General features: G+C 37.9%; 1 protein-coding gene across 1 annotated transcript in view; it reads left to right on the forward strand.

Annotated features, from left to right (window-relative positions):
• Positions 1-12,184, forward strand: part of LOC118821030 (galectin-6-like) — a 30,922-nt gene extending 18,738 nt beyond the window's left edge. The window contains exons 9-15 of the mRNA XM_036589441.1: positions 1,169-1,228; positions 8,050-8,152; positions 8,241-8,409; positions 8,936-9,077; positions 11,688-11,790; positions 11,881-12,049; positions 12,170-12,184. Coding sequence (XP_036445334.1) covers positions 1,169-1,228; positions 8,050-8,152; positions 8,241-8,409; positions 8,936-9,077; positions 11,688-11,790; positions 11,881-12,049; positions 12,170-12,184 — 761 coding nt within the window. The remainder of the gene's footprint in view (positions 1-1,168; positions 1,229-8,049; positions 8,153-8,240; positions 8,410-8,935; positions 9,078-11,687; positions 11,791-11,880; positions 12,050-12,169) is intronic.
• The last annotated feature ends 963 nt before the right edge of the window (positions 12,185-13,147 follow it).

The raw sequence follows: 13,147 nt of genomic DNA on the forward strand, positions 1-13,147 counted from the left end.
TAGGTTAATGCATATTATAGGCCAGTAAACATTACAATAGTCTGCAGGAACATCAATGGCTCGTATGCAGCAAATTAAACATGTTTAACAAAATACAATACTACAGTTTTTTATTGTGGTTGAGCTCTGATGATCACATGCTGTGCTGTGTGTTTACTTAATCTGTAATGATGGAGCAGGAAAAAAGTGAGTATGTGATGATACATTTTCAAATTTCTTAACTTAACATATTTATGCATCTTTGAAATGATGCACTAATGACACCATATCTTCTCTCAAAAAGGTAGTAAGCATGTTCACACTATTAAAGAATGTTTTAATAATGTAATCTGCTAAAGGCAAACCAGTGTGTCACATGATCAACAAACCTATTTCTAACTGCACTGCAAAAAGAAAAGTATGCATCATCATGTTAACTCAATATGCAACAACATAATCATTTCAAATCCTATATGTTTTATATTTCAGTATCATTACTTCTTATATTTATATACAGTCTGCTTTATCCACACTCAGCATTACTTAATGATGATGTAAATATTTGTTAATATTTAATTGTAATAAAATATTAAATATGCTAGTATTAATTTATGCAGTAATTCACTGTGATGAAAGCATTAGTTAAGTATTAATACATGCTTATTTGTGAGTCAGTATTGTAAAGTGTTACTAAATGTTACTGAAAGGTATTAAACTGTTTCTCCCAGTAACAACAGCTCTGATGGGTTTTAGAGATTCAGGGGTTTTAAACTGATATTGAGGTAGAAAATATCATTTCAATAAAAATATTCCTTGTTTTTGGAAAACATCTAGAATCAGGCCAAGCTTGAACTGTAAAGAGCATAAAGAAGAAAAACATGTCTGATTGTGAAGCAGACAGCAAATCTTAGCTGAGGAAGCTGTGGATGGAACTTCAGAGTCCATCTTTTCCTTTTCTGTTACAACATTAATGAGGGTTCTCACTGCTTTAACTCTGAGTGTAACAGGGGCTTAAACTTTAATCATTCACTGAACCTCCTGTTCCCTGAAATGTCACATGATGCCCATGTAGCTTATATATTATTGTTTCAAATAACCTGTTTCATGATTTCAAAGCCAAAAGAAAAGATTTAAACAAGCTGAATTGAATGTCTCTGTTTTAAATGATACACTGGCCTTATTTATTTAGTTACAGTTGGAGTGGAGAACATTACTCTTGGAAATCCACTGCAAACCACGGCCAAAAACAGTGAGTATTTAATATTTTTACAGGATTTGGTAATGTAGATTATGCAGAGTATGTTACTGTTTTGAATGAATGTGTTTGTGATCTGCACTTTCCTTTTCAAAGTTTACTGAACTTCTGCTCTGAAATTTGTTAGAAAACTCATACTGGGTGTGAATATTGTCTCTACCTGTGTTGCTGTGGCTTCCATCACTAGTCAAAACAAACTCAGATGATGACATAAGATGAAGGTTTAGTCTGTTTACAATTTTAATTTGACACAAATTGAGAGGAGCAGGCCAAACATGTATTGTACATACAACTCATTCTTATGTACATTTAATGACCTTAGAAGGCAATATATATATATATATATATATATATATATATATATATATATATATATATATATGTATCGCTCATTAAGCACAAACCCTAATGTGGACAGTTGGGCCTCTAAAGTTCGCTAGACCTCCTGCAGTTTCTTGGGAACTTTACAATAAACACAGACCTGTCATGGATTGATGAAAATGTAGTTTATTCGCAAATACTGATGACCACTGGAGAGAAAGCTCTGAAGCTGGGGAGCACAACAGAAAAGTAGAGGCTTTATACAGACACAGGTATAACAAAGGTATTGTGGCTAGGTGTGAAGTGTGTCTGCCAAATCTACAGCAATGACATTAATAAAGGAAACCTAGCCTCCACTAGGGACTGGATTTCTGTTCACTGGAAACTACATCCTCACTAACGCACGTTACTGGGGAATATGACCCATTCACAATGACGCTATCACGCCCTGTCACTGCTGTATTTGATCATGAAGAACCAGACAGCAAAGGCACCGAGGTGGAAATGAAGGAGGAAATAATTCGCAGGACCAAGAAGCTGGACTTCTGCTTCATCATTCAAAAAGAAGAACAAGATCAGTCTGTTCAGAAGCACCTTGATCAGAACCCAGATTACATCCATATAATTACCCAGAAATCTGTCACAGAGAACTGGCAACACCATGACACCCAGATCACCTACAGTTCCTCTTTCTTCTGTGGTTCTTCTGGATCCCCGGTCTTTAACCAGTCCTGTGAGCTGATTGGTGCTCACACACGTGGCTGTGTTTACTTACACAGGAGAAACAGGAGTGTCGTAGAATATGCTGTCCCCATGGAACATCCTGGAAGACATCGTTGAACACCTTAGCGATAGGGATGGTATGTTCTAATAACTTACAGATAAGAAAAGACATGATTTCATGAAATCGTGATAAAAACCAAGGGGAGAAATGTGGGGTGGTCCCCAATTAAGCATCTGGACCTCCTGAAAGACACAAAATCAAAATTTGGTGGGTCCCTGAAAATGCACTTATGGTACTGTCCATTATCAACCAATCAATCAATCAATCAATCAATCAAATCAGCCTTTATTTAAACTCAGAGTACCTCAAGGTTGACCCTCATTTACAAAATAGCCGAGCTTTAGAACAGAGAGCAAGGAATGAAAAGAGTAATAAGCATTGAAATAAACAGGTAAAACATATCAAACCAGTAAAAAGAGATAAAATGAAACATAACCTAGCCATCATTACCAAATTTAAAATAGGTAAATATAAACATAATTATTAAGAAATACTTAAAAATAAATAAATATATAAAAACCAAAAACAGTAAAACAAACCAAACTCAAATAGGTACCAGTTAAGATCAAGTACTGGTTGCAGGCTGAGTGGAGGTGGTTAGAGATGAAAAGTTTAAAATGGTCGTTTTAGAGTTTTAGAGTTTCCTGTAATAAAGTCCAGCTGGTTGTCGCTCTGCAGCTAAAAGCACATTTTCACAGTTCAGTAAAAGCTCTCAGCACCTGTTTGATCATTTCTGTTATTTGCATTGAGCATAGATGTGATATATGGTGACATATAACCAATAAGTGCTTTATAAATAAACAAAAGCCAGAGTGTTTCCTGACGTACAGCCAGAGAGAACCAGCCTACTCCATAGAGTGAGCAGTGATGAGTGCTGTAGGGGTGATGGATCTCAGAGCTGAGTGATAGACTGAATGTAAAGGTTTTAGGGTGCATATTTGTACATCACATCACTGTAATCCAGAGTAAATAATAGTGTTTCTTCAACAATCCTTTTCCTGATGTGCACCATAAAACACATTTTGTGTCGATACAGTAGCCCCAGTTTTGGTCTCAATTCTCAATTTGCGAGGTTATTGATCTTCATACACCAAGTTGACTTATTTTCAGTGACTCTTTCAGTAATGGATCCCTTCAGGGTTCTGATTTCCAAAGTGCTGAATAACAATTATATATATATTTTTTTTCATATAGCACATTTTGAATACATAAAAATGCAGCTCAAAGTGCTTCACAATAAAATAAAAAAATATCAAAATAACGTAAGTAAAACAGTAAAAAGCAAAATAGAAACAATTGACAGAAATACACTGTACACAGAATGAGAAATAAGAATAAAAAAAGAAAAATATAATATTTGCTATAAAAACTGGAATTTAACAGAATGTTAAGTGAAATAAAAAACATTTTCAGCTGATTTTGTAAAGCTGGTAAAAGATGAAGCCTGGTGAATATTAATTGATAAAGAGTGCCAGATTTTTGATGAACAGAACACTGCATCACTGTCTTTCAGTACTTCGTCCTGAGAACATTCAATACAGCAGCACTTGATGATCTTAAAGCACAAATTGGAGCACATTCTGCATTCAGATATGTATGTAGGTGATAATCCATTAAGAGTTTCATAAACCAGTATAGGATTCTGAAAAGAAATCAATTTTGAAAGAGAGAGACAATCAGTGTAATGAAGCTAAAACAGATGTTATATTTCTCCCTTTTTTGTGTGAGTTAGTACTCTAGCTAGTAAGAACTCTAAGGTTTTGAACAAGTTGTATTCATCGATTTGTTGTTGGTGGTGGTGCCACAATCACATGACCTCCCAGGGAGTTCTGGGAAGTGGAATTTATTAATGAACCAGCGGTAGAGGAATGCATAACACTACGCTTTTCAGCATCTCAGCTTTTCTAATTAATGTTGGAAACTGTGAAAACGGCATAAAATGAATTGTTTTCTGCATATAAAACTAGTTTATAGCTGTAATAAACTAGTTTATAGCTGTAATTAACTAGTTTTATGACTAGTTTAGTCATTGGTTGGAGGTTAGGGAACCAGCTTGCGACTGGAAGGTCGCTGGTTCGATCCCGTGAGTCGACAGTACATGACTGAGGTGTCCTTGAGCAAGAAACCTAACCCCCAACTGCTCCCCGGGTGCTGTTGATAGAGCTGCCTACCACTCCAGGCAAGTGTGCTCACTGCACTCTAGTGTGTGTGTTCACTAGTGTGTATGTGGTGTTTCACTGCACAGATGGGTTAGATTGTGGAAGTGAAATTTGCCCGTTGTGTGAGTAATAACAGTCACTTAATCTTAATAGCCAATTTGTGAAGCATTAAAAGAACACTGCAATTGTTCCATTGCTACTGAGACAGAAGAACAGCACTAAGAACTATAGGAACCATGTAAGAAGAGAGTGGGTGAAAAGTGAAGTGAGTATGGCTTACAGTCATGGTTACATCTGTTGTGTGAAGAGGAGGTTCCAAATCTAGATTTTCAAATAAATATCCTGCAGGTGAGAAATGCACATTAAAGGCTTGGTACAGCTCTTTCTGATCAAGTCTTTGATGGTCATAAAGTGAGATGTAGGTTAGAAAGTGTCCTTAATTACCGCTGAGTTAATTAACTGTCTTCCAGAACTTGCTGAAATATTTTTAAATAAATGAAGATAAAGTTAGATTTAGCATGTCAGCTGAATAAATGTAAGACAGTGGTCTCTGTCCCCAGGTCCCCAGGCTTAATTTTTGCTTAAAGTGAAGCAGAGACTACATCTATCCTGAATTCTAAAAATTTTAAAAGGGGCATGCTTATCGACTTTAGTGTCAAGCTGATATCTATGATTTCTAATGTGCAATAAATAACCTGAGTGATAGGTCATTTAGAAAACCTTGTTGATTTATTTTTTTTTAATTTCTTATAACTGCTATCTGAGACACAATTTTTTTGTGCATATGTTCCTCACACATCCAATAGGGCAGTGGTCACTGAAGCCAAGGTTGAAAACACCTACTGAAGTAATTTTGGCACTTCTGTAGGTAGAATTTATAGGGTCCTGTAATGTTGGCAGACAGAAGTCTGAAGTAAGGAGTTCTGGGAATTGGAGTCCTGGGAGGCCCCATTGTCTATAGTTTCAGCCAGGCCGCAGGGAGGCGTGACAGGTCCTGAAACTGGAACTGGAAACAGAGCTGGAACTGAACCGGGAGTGGGAGCTGGAGTGGGAGCTGGAACAGGAGCTGAAACTGGAACTGAGTGATTGCCTTGTTTCAGCCTGCACAAGACCATTCAGCAGTAGCCCATTTTAATGCCTTGTCTGAAAGACGTGAAATTACAAATGCTATTTTAGCTCGGTGAGTACTACCTAGTAAGTTGCAAAAGAACATCGAAGGAGGAAACCAAGACATTTTTTGAGAGATCCATCAAATGTGTTAGGTTTACTCACGGGAAAAACCAAGTCACTACTCACGATGGAGAGATTACTCAGTTGTGAGGTGATGTCCTTGATACCAGTCAGGAGTTGAGTGAGCTTGTTTGTTGTTCAGTTTGTTGTTGTTGTTAAATCTCCGACTGACTGAGTGACACCGGCCAATACCTGCTGAAGATGTCCCAGAAGTTGACCTTGGTCGCCCAGGATCTTCTGAACTGCCTCGATGTCCACCATCTGCATGATGGTGAAGTATCCTGTAACGGTGGCAGACAGAACCAGATGCTCGCAGACAAGGCTTGAGTTATGAACTTTAATATCAAAGGTTTGATCCAAAAGCACAGCCGAAAAACAGAAGCCAAAAGTCGAAAACCAGTGATCCAAACAAAAGCGCAAAGATCAAGTTATTAATGATCACCATCATAAACAAGATATGGCTCATACACAAAACAGATGAAAACAGACATCAGAAATAACACTCGTTCTGCTCAACAAGGAGATGATACTTCTCAAATAACCTATCCTAAAGGGCGGGCTTAAATACTAAACTAACTAACAAAGGAAATAAGGAACAGGTGTGAGAGTAATCAGTAGTCTGGAGATGAGGAGCACTGATAGTTGGGCTGATAAGAGTCCATAGTCATGTGATGCAGCAAGAAGTTCTGGGAATTGGAGTCCTGGGCAGCCCTGCTGGCTGTAGTTTCAGCCAGGCTGGAGGGAGGCTTGTCTGCCATTAGATCTGGCTTTCCGCCCAATGACAGCTGGGATAAGCCCCCGCCCCCCCCCACGCGACCCAGAAGGATAAGCGGTTTAAAAGATACATGTGTGATTTTACCGTTGATATTTTAATAATTACTCAAACTCCTCAGTCAGCTAATTAAAACAACAAAAAGACGTGAAACAGACATCAACAGCATTGAGGAGGGTCTGCTGTTCCAAAGTTGCTCATTCACAACAACATTATACTGACATTCCCAGTTCTGAGCTCCAAAACAAAGAGTACAGTGTTCTTCTGTTCCTCTGGACTCTGATACTGCACCATGATGGTCTCACACTAATGAAGAAAACAAAGCCACAAAATCGTAAAGAAATAGTAGATGATCCTGTGTATGGTTAGTAGATGGTCCTGTGTACAGTTAGTAGATGGTGCTGTGTACAGTTAGTAGATGATCCTGTGTACAGTTAGTAGATGATCCTGTGTACAGTTAGTAGATGGTCCTGTGTACAGTTAGTAGATGATCCTGTGTACAGTTAGTAGATGGTCCTGTGTACAGTTAGTATATGATCCTGTGTACAGTTAGTAGATGATCCTGTGTACAGTTAGTAGATTGTCATGTGTACAGTTAGTAGATGATTCTGTGTAAAGTTAGTAGATGATCCTGAGTACAGTTAGTAGATGATTCTGTGTACAGTTAGTAGATGGTCCTGTGTACAGTTAGTAGGTGATCCTGTGTACAGTTAGTAGATGGTCCTGTGTACAGTTAGTAGATGATCCTGTGTACAGTTAGTAGGTGATCCTGTGTACAGTTAGTAGGTGATCCTGTGTAGAGTTAGTAGATGGTCCTGTGTACAGTTAGTAGATGATCCTGTGTACAGTTAGTAGGTGATCCTGTGTACAGTTAGTAGGTGATCCTGTGTAGAGTTAGTAGATGGTCATGTATACAGTTAGTAGATGATCCTGAGTACAGTTAGTAGGTGATCCTGTGTAGAGTTAATAGATGGTCCTGTGTACAGTTAGTAGATGATCCTGAGTACAGTTAGTAGATGGTCCTGTGTACAGTTAGTAGATAAGCAAAAGTAGATAAGCTGTGCAGCATCTCTTAGCCAAGCAGCTGAACTTCTTTCATAAAACTACTGAAACTACCTTAAGTTTGAAAAGTAATTGAAACATCGCATTTAAAAATATGAGATCAGCTCAGTTCAGTCACCTGATGAGTCAAATCCTAACTAAATTAATTAATGAAAAGGCTTGATTTTGCTTGACTTTTCTTTCATGGACATCTATGATGTGAACAGCCAGGTTTTGGGGAAGTTGTTGGAACTTTAGTTTAGCTTAGTAACTGAAAGCTCAACTCAGCTGCAATAACTGTTGTCATTAAAACTTCACTAACAAGAAAAGTGAAGATTTTACCATTGAAGAAGTGTCAAGTGGACTGTATTAAGCAACAAGAAGTGTTAATAAAGCTCAATGTCATTATCTATCCAGCTTTGGTGAGAGAGATGGGTGCAGCTTACAGAGCAGGAAGCACAGAACTCGTCCTTTCAACACTTTATTCTCTCCTCTGCTTTCCTTCTAGGAAAAATCTTCCTAAAAGATCCATATGTGCAGATTCTGCCTAAAGGAGTCATAGACCAAATGCTCATCACTGTCCATGGAGCGCCTAAAGTAGATGTTGAAAGGTAAGAGTATAAAAATAATACACATAGAATGATAGATCCAAAAATAAAATGGTTAAGAAAAGTGAATTGTTTTCTTGTCTGCCATTAGATTCGACATTAACATCTGTAAAGGTCATGATGTAGCCTTTCATTTCAACCCTCGTTTCAATGAGAGTGGGGGGCAGGCGATTGTGCGGACCACCAGAATCAATGGTGATTGGGGCCCTGAGGAAAGACACATTCCTTTCTTCCCTTTCAGACGTGGAAAACCTTTTGTGGTGAGTGTTGTGAACAGACAGTCCTGCTCTGCTCATTTAAACACTTTCACTCCATATTAAGTGAGTCTGTTCACTGAGGGATCATGTTCACTAGTGAAAGTGTTCCTTCTTACATTTCAGCTTCAGTCTCAGTGAAAGTTACTGATACTGGTGTGTTTAGCGTCAAAGGGATGATGATGATGAAATATTAAAGTTAATCTAACTGGCAGGATGACAGAGAAATTAATGAGTTACATATTTTTGATTCAAAAACACTGAGATTAACCCCTCAAACTGCAGTCTGCCTATTCTGTAACTAATCTTATTTATTATGTAACTGCTATAAATTATTGAATAACTCTTATGAAGTACTATGAGTAATTCAGTATCTACTATAATGTATTAAATATATATTAGAAGCTCTTCAGATTCTACTATGAATTCTCCAGTGAAACTTGTGTCAGATCTGTAGAGAGACTAAGGAACTGGACTGTGGACCCTTAAACAGATCCTTCAGTTTGAGTCAAATCTCGTGTCTGTTTGTCAGATCAAGATTTTGTGCACAGCCTCTGGATACAGAGTTGAAACTGACAGCAATCTTGTGCTGCATTATGCACATCGCATCATGGATCTTGAGAAAATGACACACATCTTAATTGAAGGAGTTGACCTCAAATACGTTCACGTAGGTATGTAATCGTACAAAAAATGTAGGTAACAGTTTCTGTGAATAATGTCTGTACAAAACTCTAAACACATTCATGACATTATAATGCATTAATGAATGTTTATAACAACCCATTACAGATTATAAACATTTTTGTTCTGCATTATGCATTGTTAACACATTATAAAGTGTTTGTACACTCTAAAAATGCTGTACTCAAGACTATCCATCCTGGAACATTTGGTCTGTTCTGATGCCCAAACTCCATAATACAAGTTTTATATGGTTGGATTTTACTGTTTTACTTTTAATGTTTGATATAAGTTGTACCATTCATATTTTAAGAATTATTCAAACTCCACAGTGAGGACATTAAAACAACAAAAAGACGTGAAACAGACATCAACAGCATTGAGGAGGGTCTGCTGTTCCAAAGCTGCTCATTCACAGCAACAATATACTGACATTCCCAGTTCTGAGCTCCAAAACAAAGATTACAGTGTTCTTCTGTTCCTCTGGACTCTGATACTGCACCATGATGGTCTCACACTAATGAAGAAAACAAAGCCACAAAATCTGAAGGTGTACAGTTAGTAGATGATTCTGTGTACAGTTAGTAGATGATCCTGTGTACAGTTAGTAGGTGATCCTGCGTACAGTTAGTAGGTGATCCTGCGTACAGTTAATAGATGATCCTGTGTACAGTTAGTAGGAGGTTTTCTGTCCAGTTAGTAGGTGATCCTGTGTACAGTTAGATGATCCTGAGTACAGTTAGTAGATGATCCTGTGTACAGTTAGTAGATGATCCTGTGTACAGTTAGATGATTCTGTGTACAGTTAGTAGATGATCCTGTGTACAGTTAGTAGATGATCCTGTGTACAGTTAGATGATCCTGTGTACAGTTAGTAGATGATTCTGTGTACAGTTAGTAGATGATCCTGTGTACATTTAGTAGGTGATCCTGCGTACAGTTAGTAGGTGATCCTGCGTACAGTTAATAGATGATCCTGTGTACAGTTAGTAGGAGGTTTTCTGTCCAGTTAGTAGGTGATCCTGAGTACAGTTAGTAGATGATCCTGTGTACAGTTAGTAGGTGATCCTGCGTACAGTTAATAGATGATCCTGTGTACAGTTAGTAGGAGGTTCTCTGTCCAGTTAGTAGATGATCCTGTGTACAGTTAGTAGATGATCCTGTGTACAGTTAGTAGGTGATCCTGCGTACAGTTAGTAGGTGATCCTGCGTACAGTTAGTAGGTGATCCTGCGTACAGTTAATAGATGATCCTGTGTACAGTTAGTAGGAGGTTCTCTGTCCAGTTAGTAGATGATTCTGTGTACAGTTAGTAGGAGGTCTTATGTACAGTTCGTAGGAGGTCCTGTGTACAGTTAATAGATGGTTCTGTGTACAGTTAGTAGGAGGTTCTGTGTACAGTTAGTAGATGATCCTGTGTACAGTTAGTAGATGATCCTGCGTACAGTTAGTAGGTGATCCTGCGTACAGTTAATAGATGGTCCTGTGTACAGTTAGTAGGAGGTTCTGTGTACAGTTACTAGATGATCCTGTGTACAGTTACTAGATGATCCTGCGTACAGTTAGTAGGAGGTTCTGTGTACAGTTAGTAGATGAATCTGCATCCAGTTTTGCTCCAACCTTATTTTACTGGTAATGTCTGTTGCATTTTGGATACATATTTTGTTTTCATCATGGCTCATTTTGCCCGGTGCATACAACTCTGTGTAAATATTGCCCTGACAAAGGAATCATGCCATACGCTCCAATTGAAGATGTGCAGCAGCTCTTAGCCAAGCTGCTGATTTCATGGCCAAGAATGTTCATATTTCATAATACAACTATATAAACCATCTGGAGTTTGGGTGACACTTCATTTAGAGTGGTTCTTTTGCACTCAGGTAGCATGTCTCTCAGTAGCATGTCAAAAACATATGAGGGTTAGAATTAGGATGTGGGTTGAGGTTAAGGTTAGGGTTAGGATTAGGGCCAGGGTGAGGGTTAGGATTAGGTTTTGGTTTGAGGTTAAGTTTAGAGTCAGGATTAGGGCCAGGATGAGGAATAGGGTTAGGTTTTGGGTTGAGATTAAGGTTAGAGTTAGGATTAGGGCCAGAGTTCAGGTTAGGTTTTGGGTTAAGTTTAGGGTTAGGATGAAGGCCAGGGTGAGGGTTAAGATTGGGTAAGGTTGGTCAGGTTAGGTTTTGCGTAATGGAAGTAAATAGTAAAAAAGTAAATAATTATTTTAGCACAGCTTTGTCATTTTACATGGTTGCATTGTTGAAGTAGGCTGCTTGATTTCTCTTTCATGGAAATCCATGATGTGACCTGCCAGCTTTAGGGGAAGTTGTTGGAAAATGATCCAGATACTTTAGTAACTGAAAGCTCAACTCAGAGCTCCAATACACAATTCTCTTTTTTTCACTAAAATCTCATAAATAATCATGAAAAGTAAAAATGACATTCATTGACCATTGAAGGAGTGTCAACTGGACACTTTAAAGAAAGCCCAATGTCATTACCTATTCAGCTTTGGTAAGAGTGATGTGTGCAGCTCACAGAGCAGGAAGAGCAGAATTTATCCTTTCATTTTCAACACTTTATTCTCTCCTGCTTTCTTTCTAGAGGGCTACTTCCTAAGAGTTCCATATATACAGGTTTTGCCTGAAGGACTCAAAGACAAAACACTCATCACCATCTACGGAGCACCGAAAGAAGATGTTGACAAGTAAAAGTATATTAAATAATGCAATTAGATATGTAATAAATATGAATGAAATGGTTTAAAAAGTCATTTTTTCTTCCACTCTCCCATTAGATTCGCCATTAACATCTGTAAAGGCAAACATGTAGCCTTTCATTTCAACCCTCGCTTCAATGACCATGGGAGGCAGTTGATGGTGATGGCCGCCTTGATTCAGAATCGTTGGTGCTCAATAGTAGAAGACGATTCTTTCTTCCCTTTCACACCTGGAAAACCTTTTGAGGTGAGTGTTGTGAACAGACAGTCCTGCTCTGCTCATTTAAACACTTTCACTCCATATTAAGTGAGTCTGTTCACTGAGGGATCATGTTCACTAGTGAAAGTGTTCCTTCTCATATTTCAGCTTCAGTCTCAGTGAAAGTTACTGATACTGGTGTGTTTAACATCATAAAGATGATGCTGAAATGTTCATGTTTAAACTTAGTTTTTTTTTTTTTTCTTTTTTTTCAGCTCAATATTAAAATATCATTTACATTTACTTACAAAGTGCTATATAATAAATATTTAAACTGCGTTACCAGTGAAATGTTCAATATTAAAATGCTGCACAATTTAAAATTTACATTTTTGAAATTAAATTCATATCAGAAATGGACTTTGATTGATTTGCTTGATTGGTTGATTTTTCGCAAGTTGACTGCATTGTTGGGTGGTATTTTGTGGATATTTGCACAGATAACCAGAGAACGATGTGGACAATGTTAAAGGATGCCAACAAAATTTGTCTCAGATGGCTCATAAACTTTGGTTACCAACTTCCAGAGATGTTACATGTAGTGCCAGCATCAAAACTGGAATAGAAAAGGTTTTTTTTATATATATACACAACATGAATTTTTTAGACGAAAGTAAAAAAGTACATGATTTAAGTAAATGCAATCAGGAAATCAAACTCAGGAACCATTTCAAAAGCATAAGGTTCCCGCTAAAAGCTCGAAACCTTATATTATACATACGTTCCGGGTTGTTAGTGTAGTGAAATATGCCCACTTCGACGTGCCACCACAGCTGAAATTTTCCAGACGCACTTGTGACCGTCATAGATTAAGGTGAGGCCATTTAGTGGACCGCAACTAGAGATAAAACCTTTCACATTCAAAATAACTGACAATCATGAAACTGTCCTGCACACATTCGTGGGGTCAGTTACATCACCCTGGAAATTACTGGGGGGAATACAAGGAGACTAAATTACACATCTTCATGTCCTGCTTCTGATTCCGTGGGTTAATGGTTGGTTACGGTTTCTAATCTGGAGCTTTGTTTCTTGTAGGCCTTCACCATCTCATTCAAAGAATTCTCACATAGTGTTTCACTTTAA

Source organism: Colossoma macropomum, unplaced genomic scaffold (assembly GCF_904425465.1).
Source record: "Colossoma macropomum unplaced genomic scaffold, Colossoma_macropomum, whole genome shotgun sequence".
Taxonomy (NCBI): Eukaryota; Metazoa; Chordata; class Actinopteri; order Characiformes; family Serrasalmidae; genus Colossoma; species Colossoma macropomum.